Source organism: Anser brachyrhynchus (genome assembly GCF_964034855.1).
Source record: "Anser brachyrhynchus genome assembly, chromosome: 1".
NCBI lineage: Eukaryota > Metazoa > Chordata > Aves > Anseriformes > Anatidae > Anser > Anser brachyrhynchus.
The window spans coordinates 45,831,722-45,851,846 of record NC_137694.1 but is presented as its reverse complement, the minus strand read 5'-3'; the positions used below and the strand labels follow the sequence as shown (position 1 = coordinate 45,851,846).

Genomic DNA, 20,125 nt, shown 5'->3' with positions numbered 1-20,125 from the left:
TGGCTCAATGTTATTCTCAGCACCGCTCGTTTCTTGCCTGGCTACAAACAGGGGGGAAGCTCACCGGGACACCAAGCACAACGACAAAGCCACAAAATGGCGGGGGGGGGCACCCACACCCCCTCCACACACACACCCGGCCCCGCCCCTCACGGCCCCGCCCCGACAAGCCCCGCCCCCGCCCCGTCCAGGCCCCGCCCCTCGGGCGCTGATTGGCTCTTTCGAACCGAGCAGCCGGCGCGGGGCGGGGCGGGGCGGGGCGGGGGAGCGGAGCGCGGTGCTGCGGCGGCTGCCGGCGGGTCCCGGTGAGTCCCGGGGGGTCTCTGGGAGGGGGGGGGGGCGGCCGCCACGCGTGGCCAAGCGCTGCCGGGGGTCGGGGGCAGCTGTGGCCCCGCAGCCTGCAGGGTGGCCTCCCGGGTGCCCGGGGCTGCCGTGTTGCGCTCGTGGGAAGCGAAAGCTGGGTGTATATCAGGGATGCTGCGTGTCACCTTTGGCGCGGTGTCACGTAGAGACATGGGGAGAGTGCGTGGGTGTGTTTAGGAGCTACAAGGCACGGCTGGTCATTTATCACATTTATCGTTTGTAGCGGTAAACGCACGCGTGGGTCTTTGGGAGTGATGCAGGGTTTCCTGTTGAAGCCCCAGGATTTTCCTCCTGATGCCGGCCGGCCAGCAGGCTGCTCGCTGGGCGTCAAGCGATGCTCCCCTCCGTGAGGCTCCTGCGGAAAAGGCAGGGAGGGAGAGCAGTGAGATCGTTTCCATCACCCTGCTCAGCCGACCGGGCTCGCTGCAAGCAGGTGGCGGGGTGAAAGCACACTGGATGCTCTTGGGGTGGAGGAGCCGGCCGCACATCTGCGGAGATGGCAGCTGTTGTGGTGAAACCCTTGTTCCTGAGCTCAGGTGGGTTTCCTGAGCCCCGCGGGCGCTTCCCCCTTTGCAAGAGGAGAGTGGGTGCACGCTGTGCCTGCCCTCGTTGAGGGGTGCGGAAAGGCAGCCCCCGGGGAGCGCCGTCAGCGCGCCTCGATGGAAGGAGAGGGCTGCCACCTCCGAGCCCTTCGTCGCGGACTGACCTGGCTGGTTCCTTCTCCTTCGTGCCTCTGAGGCCTCCCCAGGGAAGCAGAGCTCCTGCTGACTCAGCCATGTGGCAAAAGGGCTCTGTAATTGCTGTAGTGACAGAGTAGCGCTCCGAGGATGTCTCCTGTTGGGCTAACCTCTCTTCTTCTGCATGTTGGGATATGTGCACAAAAAAATTTTTGGATATCCTGGGGATATCTTTCAACAGATCCTGATTTGACAGCTTCTTTCATTTCAGAGCATTTTAAAATGTGGGTTTCAGTAGGTGCTGTCAAGACAAATCCACAGTTTCCAGCTGCTCTGGGTTAGTCTGTTGTGACTACCTTGGGATGTTGATGGAATAGAAGATGATGTGTGATATATCCTAAACAAAGGGTGAAGATGTAAAACTACCTATCCAAGGCTGTGGTTTTTTTTTTATGAGTCTGTGAATCCCTTCAGGTTCCACGTAAGCTAGATCAGTGGCTGCTTCATCTATGTTTTACATAGCTGCAGAGTTGTGGATTTTTTTGTTTCCTTGTAATCTGTGCCATCTAATAAAATGGGATTTGGATGTGGCTCATCTGCTAAAGAGCAGCTTGTAATTAGTGTAGCATGTCTTGCTGGTTGGGCCCCATCTGTAAAACCTGATACGAGTGATACTAAGCAGGCTATCTTGGGTAGTATCTAAGAGCATGTGCTTAGCATCCTGAGGTATTGGCGTGAAGTGCTTTAGTATTAGGCTTTGGTGCTGTTGCTCAGGTTGCCTGGGGGCAAAGTGGTGGGCAGCACTCCAGGGAGCAGAAGCGGGCAGTATGGTCTTGTGAAGCTGTCCAGGGTGTCTGCACCCCGTTTCCTGAGAAATGCCTGTACCTATGCCCTGTGTCCGTGGATATTTCCTCCTTTCTTTGCTAATGTTGGTCCACATCTCCAGTCCTTTACTTGAGGCTTGGCAATCAGGCAGCTGAAGGCGGCTCCTGCCTTCCCCAATATATAATTTGGGGCTGACCAGCCATCTTGCAATAAATCAGTGTTGCAGTATCAGCCCTGCCATCAGGTACTACTAAGCAGTGTTTTTCCTCTCCTCCCATCCCTTGGAGCCTGTTGGCAGCAGAAGGGCCAGAGGAGATGAGGTGTTTTCTGGGAGTGGTGCTGGTGGTCAGGAATTTCTCCATTTGCCAAGCTTGGAGCTGTTGGCCCCTGGACGGGAAGCACTTGCAAGTTTCTCCTGCTTCCCCAGTTTAAAGGGGTGCCTCTAGGCACCACAGGGGTACCAGCTGACCTGGAAATGGGAATGGCATGGCCAGACATGGCCAAATGACATGGTATTTTTTCATTCTGGGACCTTCTCTTTCACAGCTGTGAGACCTGCACGCTAAATGCCTGTTGAATGAAGGTGAGTTGTAAAAAACTGATGTGCATAGAAACTGATACAGTTCTAGCTGGAGCTGTCTGAATTCAGTATCAAATACTTGCCTCATCAGTTGCGTACAACTTTTTGATGCAGGGAACCCTACTGGTTTTAGAAGAAATCAGATTTGATTATGACTACCTATTCCTGCAATGTTTTCCTTGCCATAACATATTCTGCACCTTTGCATGTTGGCTGCTTGAAGATGGGAGATTTCTGGGACTTCTCATGCCATGCCTCTCCCTGTCAGTGCTGAGTCTGTGTTGATCAGCACTCCTTGCAGTCTGAGAACCGGACTGTTTGGGGTTATGAGAATGGATAACACTTAAGCTAAATTAAGCTTTCAGTTCAAAATCCACTCAGGATAGTCTGTCTCATCAAAGTTTTTTTTTTGTTAAAAGCGATTCAGTTGCCCCAATAATAAGCAAAGCCATCTGACTTTCTAAAGAGCCCTGAGGCATACGGGCTTACAAAATAACTTGTTTTAGAAGAACAGGCCCTTGAAGTTCAAGTGCCACAACTTTCCTCAATCTCCATATTTTTTTAAGACTGGATTTTTGTTAGGCATTCTACAAAACTGCAGATGCTGAACATTCTTATGATAGCTGTCGTGTGAATATTTCGCTTTGTTCATGTTTTGAGCACTCCTTGTGAATTAGGCTGCCTTTTGTTCTCCTCTTGGCAGTTAGCATGCTAGAGCTCTTGTTAGCCTATGTGGAGCTCCTTATTTTAATGAGACCAACTTCTCTACTGGCTCTTCTGCTGTTGTTTTATTTATTTTTTTAATCAATGGAGGCTCTTACTGCGACTCTCTTGGGACAATAGCTTTCTTATGCTAAAGGAAAATGTATTCCCCTGGACGGAGCTGTGGGAAGCATAACTTGCTCATTAGTAATGCTTGGTATATACCCCGTCCTTCCCTTGTTCATTCATAGAAGGAAAAATAACATCAAGGGGAGGACGTCTTTCTTTTTTTGTTGTTGTTTTTAATTCCCTAGAAATAAAAGTAAAGGAGAGGGAAAGATACCACTGAGTATCTTTGAGTCCTGATACAAGGAAGTGCCTGTAGTCCAAAGACAAAGCAGTTGCTCAGTTGCCTATCGTAGAGGTAAGTTGTTTGAAATTTCTGATATGCGTGGTCCTATGTGATGCATGAGGCTCAAGGTAGTGCGAGGGGAAAACCAGCAGCACCTCTCTGCTTTCTAGTAAGGAGGAAGGGGGGATTTGTAGGAGCATTAGGTCCTCTGTGTTGGGTCTCATGTCTAACCAAGGCTATGTTGTGAAGCTGATGGAGAAGGTGAGAAGTATGCCATCTATGTATAACACTTAAGTGTTTGAGGCAGTAGCGTTGAGTTAGTAATTTTTAAAGGAAATTACGTGAGTTACAACTGCTGTTGACTGTCTGCAGTCTGTTTTTCAGCCTAAGGTGAAGCTTTACTACAACTCTTAAGTAATGTAGCAAGAAAATTGTTTTTAACTGGCTTAAAGACTTGCGTGGGTATGTTTGTAGGTAATGCTCTCCACAACCACTGTGGAGAATTATGCTGAGGAAATTCCTTCCAGTATGTGCTTATACAGCTAACTTGGTAATGCTGCATATCTGTAAACCTGGAGCCTATATGGAGAGACTTCCTGATCCCCAGCCCAGCACAGAGCTTGTACTGGGTTTTTCTATTATTGAAAATATTGCTGGAAAATACTGTGTTGGTTGCAGGAGAGGAGGTGTTGACCAGGTTGCCTCTAAACCTTTCCTTAAGGATTGCTTTGCAAGGGTATTGTCCTGATAACCATATTGTTGCAGTAACTTGCAACATTCTGTTGAAAACTTAGGTTTATGGTAGCTGCCTGGAAATCTAAGTGAAAATCCATATAGAAACCAATAAAAACATTGATTTCTCTCATGTATCTATGCAAGAAGAAATTTTATTCTTCAAAATGTTTTTCTCCTTTTAAGATTATTCATAATCTTTGAACTATTTAAAGTAAATTCAGGATGCATATGTGTGTCTGAGTGCATGTACAAGATATACTTCTGATAGGTTAGAAGGAGAGAGTAAATGCCTGAACTATTAAGTCAAGAATGGTTTGAGTATTAATATTTCTCTTTGGCAAAGTAAATGCCTTACAGCTCTTTAAAACAATGCAACTCTTTGAGTATTATTTACGCACATGAAGTTCGTTGCTACTTTGTGCTGTAATAATTACTACTTTATTCAAGGGCAGAGAGCTGAAATAGCCTGAACACTGGATCAAAACCTTAACTGCCAAGATACTTCCTTCTTTCCTCCCTCCATTCCTGATTAGACATGCTCTTATTTTGCCTGGTGAGTTTTTATTGGGATCTTTCAGAAAGCAGGAATGACTGTATTAAAAATTCTCTTCTTTCCCCAGGGGGAGAAGCTAATGTAAATGCAGGTGACCATGCAGAATGCCGTTCAGGTAAATGCCTTTTGCAATGTTCAAGTTCTGTATAATACTTGTTTACGCAAACTCTTCTACCCTGAAGCAGATGAAATGCTAGAAATCCCGGAGTAATCTCCGGACTTTAAAAAAAAAAAAAAAAAAAGTATTCCCTTTTTACAAATGGACTAGTGGGGCAAGATGGTTAACCCAGTGTTGTAATCAGGTACGTGATACTTTCTTTTCCTAAGTACTATTGCCTAAGAAGGTTTCTAAGTTAAAGGATGAGATTATTTAAAAACTTTCTTGATAATTAAGAGGTGTTTTTTAAAACCCTACATTTTAGTTAATCACTTAAAAATATTTTGGACACACATACTTCCCAAACTAAAGGAAAGTAGCCAAGAATATGGGAAGGACTCTTCCTCCTTGTGAATTCTATACATGACATTTCTATGCGGTCCTTTTCTTGAAATGAGAAGGTACCTATCAGTCTGAAAATACGCACTCCTTAAGAGAAATGCTAAGGATTTATTCAAGTGTGTGTTCTTACATAGGAATATTTCCTCTTTTAACATCAACAGTTTAATGATTTAAATACAAATGCATCAGAAAAGTTTGATCAGATAAATCAGTAGTTTGCAGTAAGTTTTATGTTAAACTACAGACAGTATTACTAAATATGTGCTGAAGAGGGAAAAAAACAGCACAAATGTTATGCATGTTTTTTTTTATTTCATATGCAGTAAAGTATGTCTTTGTAAAGCCAAAGAATATTTGTTTATAGCCTCATAAAAGTAACTGTGAAGCCAAGAGAATGAATGTAGTGGTGCTTTTAATACAGGAGTTACTAATGAGAGCTGCAGCATTCTTGATTACTGTTGTGTTGGTTTGGTGTGTCTGTCTGAAGGGAAATTAAAACTTACTCTTTGAATAATAACTATTTAGCATAATTCAGAACTGAGATTTCATCATCTGACTGCAAATATTACAACTCACTGTCTTGAGCTTACTGAAATCTCCCACAGGTGTGGTTTGGAGATGACCTTCCCTTAAGTCCCCGAAGTCCTCTGACCCCCAGACATGGCCCAGGCTTGGCAGATGTGTGCCTGTATGACCAGTGGATATCTGTGCGACATGAAGCAACTTTGGTGCCTATGCAAGAAGATCTGTCAATCTGGCTGTCTGGCTTGCTGGGTGAGGTTAAAAATAAATCACTGTCCAATAAATTTCAAAGCACATTCCAATATCCAGCTGAACACTTGACACTTAATATCCATTATGCTATTAAGGCTTGGTGCATTTGAACCTGAATGGTTAGGAGAATTGCATTAAAATGCATGTTCTGGTTTCAGATTTTATTAGCTTCCAACTCCTAAAGGCAAGATGATTAATCCTTCTAATTTATATTTCTGAATCGTGCTAGTCTAATTAAGTGAATATTAGATTTTAGTTTACTTAGATATTTCTACTAGTTTTCAGTCTGTTAAATTACTTTTTTTTTGTATGCCGGGATAGCTGTACCATATAGATGGGCAGGAGTAACAAGTCTTTCTTTAAAAATAACATTTCAGAAATTCCCTTGTAAATGCTTTCATTATTTTATTACTTCAGTGGCAATTTTTTTGTGGTCTGGCCCATATATAGGAAGAACTATTCAAGTTTGTCAACCTGTGTTAAATGAGCCTAAGCAATAATAGTGCTTAGTGGCGATCACCAAACATCTCTTCCTTTATGGACCCTAGTTTAAGGGAAGTTTTTAACACTCAAACACTGTTTGAGTTGCCTGTAAGCTTGTATGAAAATTCTTTATCTTCTGTGGAGTAACTCCAATGTTGGCCTTCTTTTTTAGGAATAGAAGTCACAGCAGAACAACTGCTAGAAGAACTTGATAATGGAGTACTACTCTGCCAATTGGTTGGTGTTCTTCAAAACACAATTAAAAAATGTTGTAGCTCAAATAACTTAAGGGTGAGTTATTTTTTTTTAATTCATATATAAGCTCTTTGATTTAAGAAGTAGTAAAAGGAAAGCAGGTGAGATTTCCCAACATGGTGTTCTGTATGCTATGTATCCAGACACTAACGGCAGCGTGGCTTTATAGATGGTTAAACTGGTTCTATGCAATAAATAAGTCACTTTTTTTAATCGAATCCTAAGGTCCTTACTAGGTTTTTAGTTTGATTTCAGGGGAAGTCTTGCCAGAGGAACATCCAGTCTAAGACTGGACTCTGCTTTCTCCTTTGATAACAGCAGTGTGTGTTGGTAACAAGATACCCATTGACTCTTGGTGGTATGTTTTATTCCAGAAACTCGTGGGTAAATTCTATATAGGTTAGCCATGAAAGTGTCCAAATTGAGATGTGCTTGGAAATGGGCTTCAGTGTTTTTGTTAGGAACCAAGGCTGAGCTGAAATGTGACTCTCAAGCAACTTGCAATATATGATTCTGTGTTTATAAAATGAAAAATAGTGCTCTGTCACTTTGGAGTATAATACCATGTACATGCACAGTGCATGTTCAAGTACAGGTACTCAGTATAGTTACAACATTGCTTGGATTTGTCAAACAGTAGATCACCAGCTAGTGTTCCTTGATAGATAGCATTTCCACTGATGAGGGGGAACCATTTCTCATCCAAACCATTTTTTCGGGTGTGTTTAGATTTTAGTGTTTTATCTGTATGAGGGCATTAGTGCTTATTTTTACAAACTTCAAGTCTTAAACAATAGATATTTACCAGTAAGCAATATGATGACCAATGCTAGAATTATTATTAATGGGGAGGGAACAAGACAACAGTCTTAGGATGCCAAATGGTATTTATACAAGAGCTGTATGAATGCTGTGAATCCTTAGTTGTTTTTTTTTAAGGAGGGCAAGATGCCTAACTTCTGTACCTTTGTCCAATAAAAATAAACTGTCCCTTGCTGATTGATCTGATTTCTTCTGCTTTCTAGACTGGACTTTAAAATGTTGCAACTGGGCAGCCAAATGCTGTCAAGTCTCGTGCTCCAAGTCAGGGAGTTTAGCTGGCTTGGGGTTCTCTCTCTGTGCTCATTCTACTGGTGTGAACAGAGCCTGGGAGGAGGGAATCATTGTCTAGCCCTCTGAAAGCGACAGGAAGACTTATATCTGGGAAATGGGAAAGCCAACTGTATGGGCAGTTTTGGGAGGGGTTGCAGAGCTATGGTTTGTTCATTCAGTTACTGTTATCATAGATAAGGCTGAATGTCTTCTACATTAGAGTACCTTTTTTAACAGAATACATGGTGTCTTTCCTGAACCCCAAATAATTATCAGCCACTGTTTCTGTACTCTGAATTTAGGGCTTATTTTCCTTTGAAAAATATGCTTTGAAATTTGTTGGTAATGTTGATGTGTCCAATGTACTTTGTTTTCTTCCCTTGTCAGAATTTTCCAATGAGAAAAGTTCCATGTAAGAAGGATGCCCCATCAGGATCTTTTTTTGCCAGAGATAATACAGCCAACTTTCTTAACTGGTGTAGGGCCATTGGAGTTGATGAAACTTACCTCTTTGAATCCGAAGGTTTAGGTAAATGTACCTTTTTGTAAGACTTGTTTTGATCTGTATGTGGATAGCTACCTGGTCCAGGAGAACTGTTGCATATAGTCTTGTGAAGTCTATATAGTCTTTGTCATGACTGGGTCTGTCTGGTGTAAGGTATTAATGATTTTATTTATTTTAAGGCAGTATTTATGTAAAAGCCTTGAAAGATCAGTTCAGTAACTGCTTTAACATGAATGATGCTTTTCCAGCCTTCTAAAAGTGCCATGTGGGAGGAAGAGGGGAGTGAGAGCTGGGCAGCAAACTCTCATGTTTTTCTTCAGTAAAAAGGCCAACTGAGAAAAGAGGAGTTGTGGTGTTCCTTCCCTTCCCCTCTCCCTATGCTTTCCCTGTGCTGGAAGATCATAGGGCCATGGAGTCAACTCACAATAAGATCCTTTATTTGGTATTAGAGCTCGTTCTTATTGCAGAAAGTACTCAGAATAATGCATTCATGACTGCTAAATTTGGTAACTACATCGGGGCGTTGGGCCTGAAGTGACAACAGTCTGTTGGTAATTAACATTTACTTCAGGACCTACTTGACATAACTCTAAGCCATTTTTATTTTCCTGTCTAACAAGATAGTTATAAAAATAAATGTTACCAACTGTGTGTATGCCTGCTCGAGCACACAGCCTGTCACTTGTAACAGCTACTAGACAGATACTTACAGATGGAATAAAATTTTTTGACTGCTAATTAAGAGAATGTGCTTCCATTGTATGGCAAATAATAGTTGGTAGAAGAACATTTCATTATGTCAATGAAAAGGAATTAATATAAACTTTTCTTTGGTGAGCCAACTACTTTAAAAAAAAAGGCAAAATATCTTCTCAACCAACAGCAAAAAAACTGCAAAAAGTCTTAATTTTCAGTAATCAAATGAATGTGTTACGATATTTACTAGATTTTCTTGAAGTCTTTGTATCATTTAATGTTATTTGAGTGGGAGGTGCTGCTTTGACTAACTGCTTTTCTTTTAAGTTCTTGCTAGTTGGACTACCTATGTCTTCTCTGCTGCATCACTCATTTTTAAAGCGGTTGAGAAAACATCCTTATTTGCATCTGTCTAATTCTCATTTAACTAGGGAGTGTTTCTTTTTTCAGAGCCATGAAATACAGATGAGTAGGAGAACTGGGGTATAAGAAAATTAGTTCTAGCATTCTGTTTTTTTTTCTTTTAATTTCAGCTTGTATGAATTTCATTGCCTAAACATCTTAGTTCCTTTACTGGATGGGTTACTAAAACCTGTTTAGCCTCCCTGAGATAAGCAGACAGGATTTCCTAATGCTGTGGCTTTTGCTCATAGTCAAGAAGTGTTTTGAAGTCTGATTGTAACTCATGACACAAACTTGCTTTGTGGCATAAATATCGCCTGTGAGCCTTTTTGGCAGTTGAAATGAGCAGACTTGCAGCCTCCTTGATGACACATTCTTTCCATTGATGTTGTCCATCAAACTTTCAAGCCATTCTTTATGAATGAAATAGGGGAAAGACAATTTGATATTTCTCCTTTCCTGCCAGATGCATGTAGCAGCAACTCCTGAAAAGTAGGGATGGCCATGGAGGAAATAAATTGCTCCTGAGATATCAGAGCAAGTAGCCATCATGGGATGCCTTTGACATCAAGTCCAATATCTTGGTTTCTGCTAAGAGTGTTTTTTTGTTGTTGTTTACACCATTTCTTAGAGCTGACAGAACCACTTAAAGAAAAGAAGATGAAATGACTTCCAGTACTTTTTGGATTATTTTTGGGTCAACTTTCTATTGTAGATTTACCCTTCATAATCAGATCTTTTAATAAGTAGACTAACAAATGTAAGCAAGAACATCTGACTTCATTCTCTTGTTACACTTTAGGAAACATTTCAGACTTATTTAAAGTGAAGTAATTTTAAATATCAAATTGAACGTCCAAAAGATACTAATTTCATCTGTAAATAAGGAGCTGGATCATTAAGTTTCTCTTCAGAGTGAATTTTCAGTTTCTACTGAATATTGTTACTGCACAGCATGAAGGAAGTCAGACTTGTTTATATAAATGGTACACTATATAAAATTATATATACAGTTTTTGCTATTTCTTATATTTGATATGGTGGGGAAAAAACAATGCCCATTTGTATTGATGGGAGTTGAATGACCTTTCTCCCAGCCTTTGGTTTCTGAATTATTAGGCAGCGTTCCTAGTTGGCTAAGAAAGTACGGGACTGCCTTGTTTTCTAGAGCATTCAAACAACTTCTTATGGACTACTTAGAAAATGTTGACAGCATCTCAGTTTTGAGGCTTAAGTGGAGGCAGGGGAGGAAGTAATTACTTGTGTGAGATTTAAAACTCTTTTCTTTCTCTGTCCTTTTCTCTTTTTCCTGTTTGTACACCTAAAGATGGAAGGTGCAAGAAACCAAAAACAAATCAGACATTGATTTCCTTCTGCCTTTTCCATTCTGTAGTGTGGTAGTAAAAATAATTGAATCTTTTCATTCCAAAGTTGTCAAGAAAACCCTGACTGGCTACCATGGTCATCTACATACCATTTGGCTATCACTCTACCCTTCCATCTTTCTTCAGCTTCATGATTCATCCAGATTCATGATTCAAAATTCAGGAGCTCATGATTTAGTGGGCCTACACAGTCAAGTGCATGAAACTGTTAGAGCTGTTCTGAAAAGAGGGGTGTGCAGAGCAGCTCGTCTAGGTACAGCCCTGGAAAAGCAAAGCCTAGTGCAAAACTCTGCTAATAAGCGTATCTGAGCTCGTGTTGCTGGTTTGCTGTGATCACTGCCAGTACCTGATATTCAAGTCCGAGTGTTTGCTCTTAAACCAAATTCATCCTCACCCCTTACAAGGGGTTTGGCCCTCTTTCTCAGAGTACAGACTCACCAAGATTCCAAATTCTGAAGAAAACCTTTGAGTGGGTAGAGTGGGGACTGATAAGCAGGGAGGGTGAAAGGAGCGTGTAGTATGAGGTAGAGCTTCCACTGGCAAAGTGGTATCTTCTAGTGCAACTGAGTGAATCTGCAATGTGGACAGATCCTGAATTTTTAAAGCAATAAGAAAAAAAAGATACGTTGCTGAAATGGTGACAATCACCTGGACTATTCTTCACAGTCAGTGATTTAAACCACTAAGGCTGACTGTCTGTGCATAGGCATCCGCTGGTCAGCTAGACCTCTTGTGTTGAGTTCTCCCGTGGCTGTTCACCCATAGAGTGCGTGGCGCGTATCTTTGTATGCACATATATTAACAGACAATATATTTTCTTATTTTTCAGTGTTTTATGCTCTTTATCTATAAGACTGCTATAATGTATTTAAGGATGGGGAAAGAAAAGCTCTTCAGCTCTCTTGCTTTCCAGTTCATGTCTAGAAGGAAGAGCAAAGAAACACCTACAGCACATTTCTCTTAGGAGATAAAGAAGAATGTAATTTCAGGAGTGCCAGGATGAATTTAGACGTTTTATGGACAAGAAAATTACAGTTGAAAAGCATTTTAGTGCTTTATCCATGATACAGTACATGTCAGATTGGCTCAGTGGACTAACATAGCATGCCTCTAGGTGGAATTATGACTGAGTTGTAATAATCTATTCTTTATTTTCTGTACCTCATTGCAGAGGCCTTCCCACAGTAAATTCCCTTTTATTTTTAATTCAATTTTAGTTTTGCACAAGGATCCAAGACAAGTGTATCTCTGTTTGTTGGAAATTGGACGCATTGTATCCAGGTATGTGATCCATACATCCTCTTAACCAGAAACTGAAGAATATATTCTATTAAGTAAAAGTTAAGGCAATTCTTGGTCATTAAGTGCAATGCAGTAGATGTTAATTATGTGCAGAAAGTAATGAGTAGTATTTCTAGGACTACTGTACAATATGAATATTTTTCTCAAATATTTATTTCATTCTTTTCATGAAGAGGTGCTGATCCATTTATTTTTATATGTTTTTTTGTGTAGGTTTATTTTATATAGGTTTTTATAGCTGTTTTTAAATGCTACCATCAGCTGATAGGTATGTGTACATCATGGAAGAATTTTGTGAGCAGTAAATACTCTCTTAAGGTCTTTATTTTTTTAAGCTTTTTGGTAGCTTTATGTAAGCTTTAAATATGAATCAACTCTATTATTCACTAAATTTAGAATGCCAGTTTCTTTTTGGCACAGAGCAGGAAGCTTTAAGATAGTTTGTTTAAATTGGTCGTGACCTAAGTTGTGCAGGTTTTGCGATATTATTATTGCCTTCCCTGGTAGCTCTAGGACCACCTTTGAGAGGACTTCCACCAGAAACTTGGAGCTGCTTCTTTGCTTTTGATTATCAAAACAATTATTCCTCTGAATAGTAGTTCTGCTCCCTCTTAGTCTAGCTACTCAGAATTTTTCTTGCTTGTCATCATCACTTCTTTGTTTTCTTTATATTATTACTTAAACTTTCTACTTAATTGTGTTGAGGTATGGAGTTGAACCTCCTGTGCTAGTAAAACTGGAGAAGGAAATTGAGCTAGAAGAAACATTGCTAATGACCTCTGGACCAGCATCACCTGTTAGCACAGCAAAGTCATGTTGTCACCATGGGGAACTACATGAGGCAGTAAGTACTTATTTATTGTGAAAAGGTCTTTAAGTCAAACTCTTAGCCTAGTACTTGTGTGATCTGGCTCAGTAATCAGACTTAGTTTTTCATCTAATATATGTGAGCCTTAAGTAGAAAACAGAAGCGATGCACCTCTTTTAAACAATTTTGTTGGCTTTTTTGTTGTTGTTTGTTTTTTGTTTCGGAGGTAGTGCCTCGGTGCATATAGCTTACTTTGATTCTCCCTTTCTTTCACTGCTGCTTTGAGTATAGGAATTAGCCTCTCATTCAATTGTTGTTGTGCATCGGTATTCTATGACTGTATATGAACTTCATCAAATGTTAAAGTAGGCTTTGAAATGCTTCAACAAACACTTTAAATAAAACTTTTCCCCTCTCCCTTTTCTCCTTTCCCCACCTCCTCTAACTCTGGACTTTTCTGGGGACTACCTTTCTCCTTTCATCAGTCATTTGCTTCTTGGGTGTTACATAGAAGATTAACTTACCAAATTCTTCGAAAAAGTGAGAGAGAATGCTGAAGTGCCTCTGGGCAAGGTGTAGCAATGGATTTGGTTCTGCTGAACACCAATTTACTCACAGGAGAGATCCAGGCACTGGTATTTCACTTTCTTGAGACCATAACCATGTCTTCAAACGGTTATGGTTGGAATTTGATGCTACTATGAACAAATCTTTAAAAGGAAAATAGAAATATGTTTAAATTAAAGAAATCATGAAAATTGGAGTTGGACAACTCCAAAATATTTGTCTGCATGTACTCTTTATTTCTTTTAATCTTTTGTTCTCCATTTTGAAGCTTGATGTAGCTGAGATTCTCTAGTGAGGGAAGAGAATTCTAGTGTTTTCTTAGATTCTGGGGTGATAATATTTAATACAACAAGAGGTACTGATTATTTCATCTATTAAACCTGCATTTGTCAAAATACTAACAGGTTTCAATTTTAATAACTAGGTTAAACATATAGCAGAAGATCCTCCTTGCAGTTGTTCCCATCGATTTTCAATTGAATACTTATCTGAAGGACGTTATAGACTGGGAGATAAAATACTTTTCATACGAGTAAGTGGTTTCTCAGTACTGCAATTTATATTCTAAATGGGTAAAAAATACTTTTAACTTAAATACGCTTTTTGTTTTTTGGAATTGTTTTAAAATTACAGAATGATTTAGATTGGGATTCCACATGATCCAATCCCCTATTCAAAACAGGTCTAGCTAACTAGATCTTACAACCATTGATTTTGCAGTTACAACCACACTAAACTAAGCAAGTTAATGCTTTTCTGAGTTTCTAAAATTTCAGTAACAATTTGCAGTATAAATAAGGATAATGCAGTAGAATATCCTGAGAAAAGTGCTTGTTTGAAATCCGGACACTTGGATTTATAATTTGCAGCTAGGTGAGCATTCTCTTCTGGAATTAATGGGCTTAAAAAGTTATGAGGACGTTGATAATTTGAACAAAACCTGTATCCAAAACTCTGTGTACTAAACAAAAATGCTGACGGAATGGTTGAAATGCATTCTTGTATATATTTTTTCATTACTTCCTGCAGAGAATCATTATGTGTCAGGAGAAACTAGTAGAAGAATTGGGAAACAAACTTTATTTACTACATAATTTCTTAAAATCTTTCCCTGTAAGAAAAGAGGTCCTATTTTTGGTTGATTTCAATAAATTATAATGTATGAAGAAGACTTAGAGCTGCATAAAACAAGATTTCTCATGTTCTTCTCCTGTTCCCACCCCCCTCTTCCTCCATTCTCAGATGCTACACGGCAAGCATGTGATGGTACGTGTTGGTGGAGGCTGGGACACTCTTCAAGGTTTTCTGCTTAAATACGATCCCTGCCGAGTGCTTCAATTTGCAACTCTGGAGCAGAAAATCCTGGCGTTTCAGAAAGGCGTCACCAGTGACAGTGTTCCCAGCTCATCAGCCAGAATTCAGGAACCTCCTGTCATGAACCCAATGTCAGCTGTCAATATGTTTCAAAAGCAACCATCAAAACCCCCTACTCCTGTTCCAGCAGTAAAGGCTGTTCATGGGGCAACTGTGAAGAAAGCTTTATCTAAACGTCCTCAGTCCCCTGCCCTGGCATCACCAAAAGTGCCAGTGCACCCATCTGCTGCCAAGTTGTTGTCAGCCAGGCCCAAACTACATGGGTCTTCAGCAACGGGCTCACAGTCTCCTTTAAAACCATTAATGGGCACCTCAAAGAAACTGGAGTCTCCTGCATGCAACTCACCAGCTCCTGCTCCTGCACAGCCTGCAAGCAAAAGCTCTTCATCTGCGGGATCAAGAACAGCTCTCGTTCACTCTGAAACGTTACGCAAACGTATTCGGTCCCCTGATGCTCCAAAGGTGAGATTTGCCCTGGCCCAAGGCTCCCCAGCACCAGGAACGCACTCTGTCTCATCCTCTAAAAAACAGTTGTCTCAGTTGCCTGCAACAATTGAAACAATGGCTTCAAAACAGAAGCGTGTCCCCTCTAAATGCAAACCTGTACCTGTCACTAAAACCAAAATTAATTCTGTTGCTCCGAGGTCAGCTCGGCCACCCGTTACAAATCTGCGTGCTGTTGCCAAATTTTCACATTCTCAGCAGCTCCTTGCAAAACCACCTGAAAATACAACTCAGGCTTCAGGAACTGGGTCTCAGAAACCTCAGAAAGCTCCACAAACAGCTTCTGTCCTGGCAAAGAACCTGAAGACTGCTTCAGTACTAAAGCACTCAGCTTCTGCACCTTCCCTGGCAGTTAGTAAAGTGTCAAAGCCCCCACCTACACTTGTATCTACAAGCAAAAATGTACCATCAGCTGTCAATAAGAAGCCAGCCACAGAGTGTCTACAGACCCAAGATATCAGTAAAACCCCTGAGATTGTATCCACTTCATCCAAACCTCCTGAACGCACTCCCCTGTCTGTTGTACGGCTTCCTCAAACTTCGGCCAAAGTGGCAGTGACCAAAAACCCAGCACAGCCTTCCACAAAAAGTCAGCCTTCACCTAGAAACTTGCAAGTGAATGGAAGCTTGGTGCCAGCAGCCAAGAAACCTCTCTCTAAAGCAAAATCAGCAACAGCGTGTAACAAAGGAGCACCTAGTGTATCAAAAGGTCCGCTTCTGAAGAGCAGACAAGATGATCACTATTTTGTTATGACAGGGAGTAAAAAGCCCAGAAAGTAATCTTATTTGTTACCTTTTGGGGAGATCCTAATATTGTTCAAATGGGCCTCTTGTATCTGCTCGCTGAAGGGAAAAACAGGTTAAATAACACTACGTGTGCCATGTCAAATATTAGGCATACTGTAAACTATGCAGCAAAATGTACAGTAAGAACTGTATTTATTTTGCAGTTTAAAAACTTCTACTTAGATATATTTAGAGGTGAGCTTGCTTGCACTGTGGAATAGAGAATATCCCTGTTTGCTGCTAGCCTGACCTGCTGTGGGGAAAGGCAGGAGAGAGGAAGGGAAGCTGGAGCTGCTGCTGCTGCTGCTCACTTTCAAGGGAGTGAAGCCTATTCAAGAAATGTCTACCTAGGGCACAGCCTGAGCAATTCTGCTTTTTCAGGCACATCTGCATCAAGGCCTGTGATAAGCGATAGAGCTGTGCACATGCTATAACATTTCTAATACCTCAAAACTACTGTTTTTTTTAAATTTGTACTGTTTTTTAAGTTCAGCAGTATTCCAGAACACAAATTTGTGTGACCTGCATGTATTAGAGAAAGAAATCTCTAGTCCTGTTCAGTTTGACAGCTGCAGTTTTCACTGTTCATTGTGCCCTATATTCCTTAACGTGGCTTCAGCTTACTTGGATGTGGAGCCTCCTTGGCTTGGGTTAAGTTGGACATGGAAAGTCATGTCCTTAGTCACACTCTTGTTGTGCCTTAGTGATACTGCTTCTAAAAGCTGGGGGAGACAATTTTGCATAGTATATGTTCAGACGTGACTACAGGTAAGCTCAGTTTTCCTAGAAAGCTCTTGCTGTGTGGGCAGAAGTAGTACATGAGTTGCTGCATGGGTGCTTTCCACTGGGATGGACCCCAAAGCAACTCCCGTCATGGCGACACTGGGCCATGAGTCCTGACCTGCACAGGCAGAGCCTCGCTGCTCTGCAGGAGTGGCCTTTATCCGTAAAACTGAATCATTAAATACTTCTCAGTGCTAGAGGCCAATTTTGTGGACAGTCTTAGTCTGCAGTGGCCTTTGTTGTTTTGTTTATGGAGATCTTATTACTGGCTCTCCTGTATTACCTTTTGGGAGGTGAAGAGTAGTTTTCCAAAGAGCTAATGAGGGCCTACATTTGCCTTTTAACATCTGAAAGTGCCAGAAAGCTGAGCACTGTTTATACTCAGCTCCTGAAGGCTCTTAGTGGGTTAAACATCTGTGGTGCTTAATCCTTAACAGAAATGAGTTTCATGGTAGATGAATAAAACTACTGTCTCTGGGAGTAGCATTGTTTGAGATATTTCAGGTTTAATGAACCTATGAATGCCGAGGAACTCTCAGGTTCTGTGAGGAGACACTGCTGACTTCCACAGACTCTTACTTCTCTCCATTCCCAAGATGTTTACTTATGAGGAGGTGCACGGAAATCACAGCTTCTGATGCTTATGTTATCTTTTTTTTTTTTTTTCCTGGAATAAGCAAGAATACAATAAGCAAGCATCATAAACTAATAATGAGTTTTTATATGCAGTGGCAAAGTTATTGAGCTACCTTTCTGAGCACCTTGTTAGCTTTGTTTATTTATGGTTTTATTTATGCATCTCTACTGTACAATACTGCTTACAACCTGCTGGGAGTAAACAGTAAATAACAATATGCAAACTGTAGGAGGAAAAAATCAATTTTAATACTGTGTACACAAGTCCCACAATCTTACATACAAAGTTGTATGTTTGGGGACAGCCTTATCACATTTATTTTATAAATGCACTGGTCAAAGTCACTACTGCAAATGTTAAGGATTGACTGTATTGACTGTAGGGGAGTGTTTTCATGTTTGATAAAATTGACAGTTTCACACTCTGAAAGCATTTTGCAGTAGATGACTTGCATTTGATTTTGGGCTTCCAGATAGTTAGCTATGATGCAATATCTCATGCAGATTAATAGTGAAATTCTTGGGGTTTCTTTCTTTACTGAGTCTGGCTGGGGTGGAGTTCACTGTCTTCACAGCAGTCTATATGTTGCTGTGTTTGGATTTGTGGCTGAAATGATGCTGATGGCACGGCAGGCTTTGGGCAGTTGCTGAGCCCTGCTTGCACAGGGTCAGGGCTTTTTCTTTTCCCCACTCTGTCCCTCTCAGCAAGTGGGCTGGCAGTGGGTGAACGGCTGGGAGGGGAACATGGCTTGGACAGCTAACTTGAACTGACCGAAGGGATGTTCTGTGCCACGTAACATCATGCTCAGTAATAAAAACTGTAGGTAGAGGAAGAGCGTGGCGGGGGGATTGCTTGGAGACTGGCTGGGTATTAGTCTGCCTTTGGGAGGTGGTGAGTGATTGCCATTGCATCTATTGTTTTTTTTTGTTTGTTTCTTTTTGTGTGTGTTGTTTCTCTACCCCTCCCCCCCCCTTCTTTCAATTATTAAACTGTCTTTTTCTCAACCCATGAGTTTTCTTGATTTGCTCTTATTCTCTGCTGTCCCAGAAGGGAGTGATTGAGTGGCTGTGTGGGCGCTTGGCTACTGGCTGGGGTCAACCCTCAACACTTTTTGAACTGTTTACAGGTTTCTTAGTAGTACTTTAAACACTGAGACTTTTGGATCTCAGCATCTAGCTTTTTTAACAATGACTTCAGAGAAAATGAAGTGGATGGCTTCATCTTTGTGATCTGTTAATCTCATGTAATACACCAAATTTTATGGTTCAAAATGAAAAGAGTGAGACGAGACACTGGCTCTGAAAAAGGAAAAAATAATCCTTTTACTTTTGAAACCTTAAACAGCTTAATCTAAGGGTGGTTCACCTGTTACATGTGGGTAGGCTTGGTTTGGTTTTACATTATTAAAAAATAGTATGAGCATGGTCTCACTTGTGCAAATAATTGCAGTCTCCAACTTTGTAGTCATTCCTGTTATAACTAAGGATGACACATGGCATGAAGTGAGCTAATAATCAAAATGTAACAAAATACCTCCTACTGGAATACATACTTTCTGCGATGTTTATATTGCCAAAGGGCAAGTCTAATCTTCAGCTTGTATTACTTTTTGTGTGGGAAAGATAACTTGGAGCAGTGTTAACCATGTGTTACCAGTCTGTCTTTGAGTACTTATTTGAAATAAACATATTGCACCTTTTTACATGCACACGCTTTTTACTGGGGGGGGAGGGAAAACTGCATATTTTTCAGAAGGCTTATGTTTTTGCTCTACCACCACGTAAATCATAGTTTCAATATCAGGGTATTATAAAGACATAAATAGCTGCATCTAGTCTATTGCTTTGTTTGGAGTTCAAGCTCTACAACCCTTGTTTTAGTAAAATACTATTTGAGCAGAAGGAGCCCCTCCTAATCCTTTTCTACCAGGCAATGTGCCTGATTAGTTTCAGGTACACCTCTGGGTTTTATTCTTTGGAGCTCTACTTGAAATAAAAAGCACTTGTGTGCCAGTCTTTTCAGCCTTTACATTTTCTCGACACACTTTAGACCCATCTCTGCTTCTGTGGTCATCAAATCAGAACAACTTCTATGTTGGATTCTAGCTGCTTAACTGAGGTCCCCAGTTTCTATTCCTGTTTGGAGTTCTGAAGCGGGGGAAGCCAAGTTTTTTGTTTGTTTTTTTTACAAATATATATACTGTATAATGTATCCCTAAGAATATGTTCCAAAGTCATACTGAAGATTGCAAATGAGTTCATATCAAGCTACAGGTCACTGTTTTCTTCCCAAAGTCCTACATATTCACGCAGTGAATTTAGCTCTGCTACTAATGGTTTTCTATTTACAATGGAAGAAAATAGTTGGACTACCCTGCATTTTGTTCAGAATGGAGCGACCAAAAGGCAGAGGCCATCCAAATGGATTTTGGGCCCTGTAAGAAGTTGCCTTGAAATGGCTCAAATGTGTCTCACTTAGGGCTGACA

General features: G+C 40.9%; 1 protein-coding gene across 3 annotated transcripts; it reads left to right on the top strand.

Annotated features, from left to right (window-relative positions):
- The first annotated feature begins 248 nt into the window (after positions 1–248).
- GAS2L3 (growth arrest specific 2 like 3) lies at positions 249–19,341 on the top strand. Of its 3 annotated transcripts, none has more exons than XM_080590190.1 (9): positions 249–305; positions 4,855–4,902; positions 5,892–6,060; positions 6,716–6,834; positions 8,278–8,419; positions 12,096–12,159; positions 12,886–13,024; positions 13,980–14,087; positions 14,798–19,341. In XM_080590190.1, the coding sequence occupies exons 2-9, from the start codon at positions 4,873–4,875 to the stop codon at positions 16,211–16,213; spliced, it is 2,187 nt and encodes a 728-aa protein (XP_080446316.1). In that variant the 5' UTR covers positions 249–305; positions 4,855–4,872; the 3' UTR covers positions 16,214–19,341. The 3 variants fall into 3 exon arrangements, with proteins under 3 accessions (XP_080446316.1, XP_080446317.1, XP_080446315.1); XM_080590191.1 differs by lacking the exon at positions 249–305 and adding an exon at positions 324–899; XM_080590189.1 differs by lacking the exon at positions 249–305 and adding an exon at positions 325–3,571.
- The last annotated feature ends 784 nt before the right edge of the window (positions 19,342–20,125 follow it).

Coding starts and splice junctions, on each gene's coding strand:
- GAS2L3 (XM_080590190.1), top strand. CDS start 4,873: ATGCAGGTGACCATGCAGAATGCCGTTCAG. Junction 6,835..8,277: donor GTAGCTCAAATAACTTAAGG/GTGAGTTATTTT, acceptor TTCCCTTGTCAG/AATTTTCCAATGAGAAAAGT. Junction 14,088..14,797: donor ATAAAATACTTTTCATACGA/GTAAGTGGTTTC, acceptor CTCCATTCTCAG/ATGCTACACGGCAAGCATGT.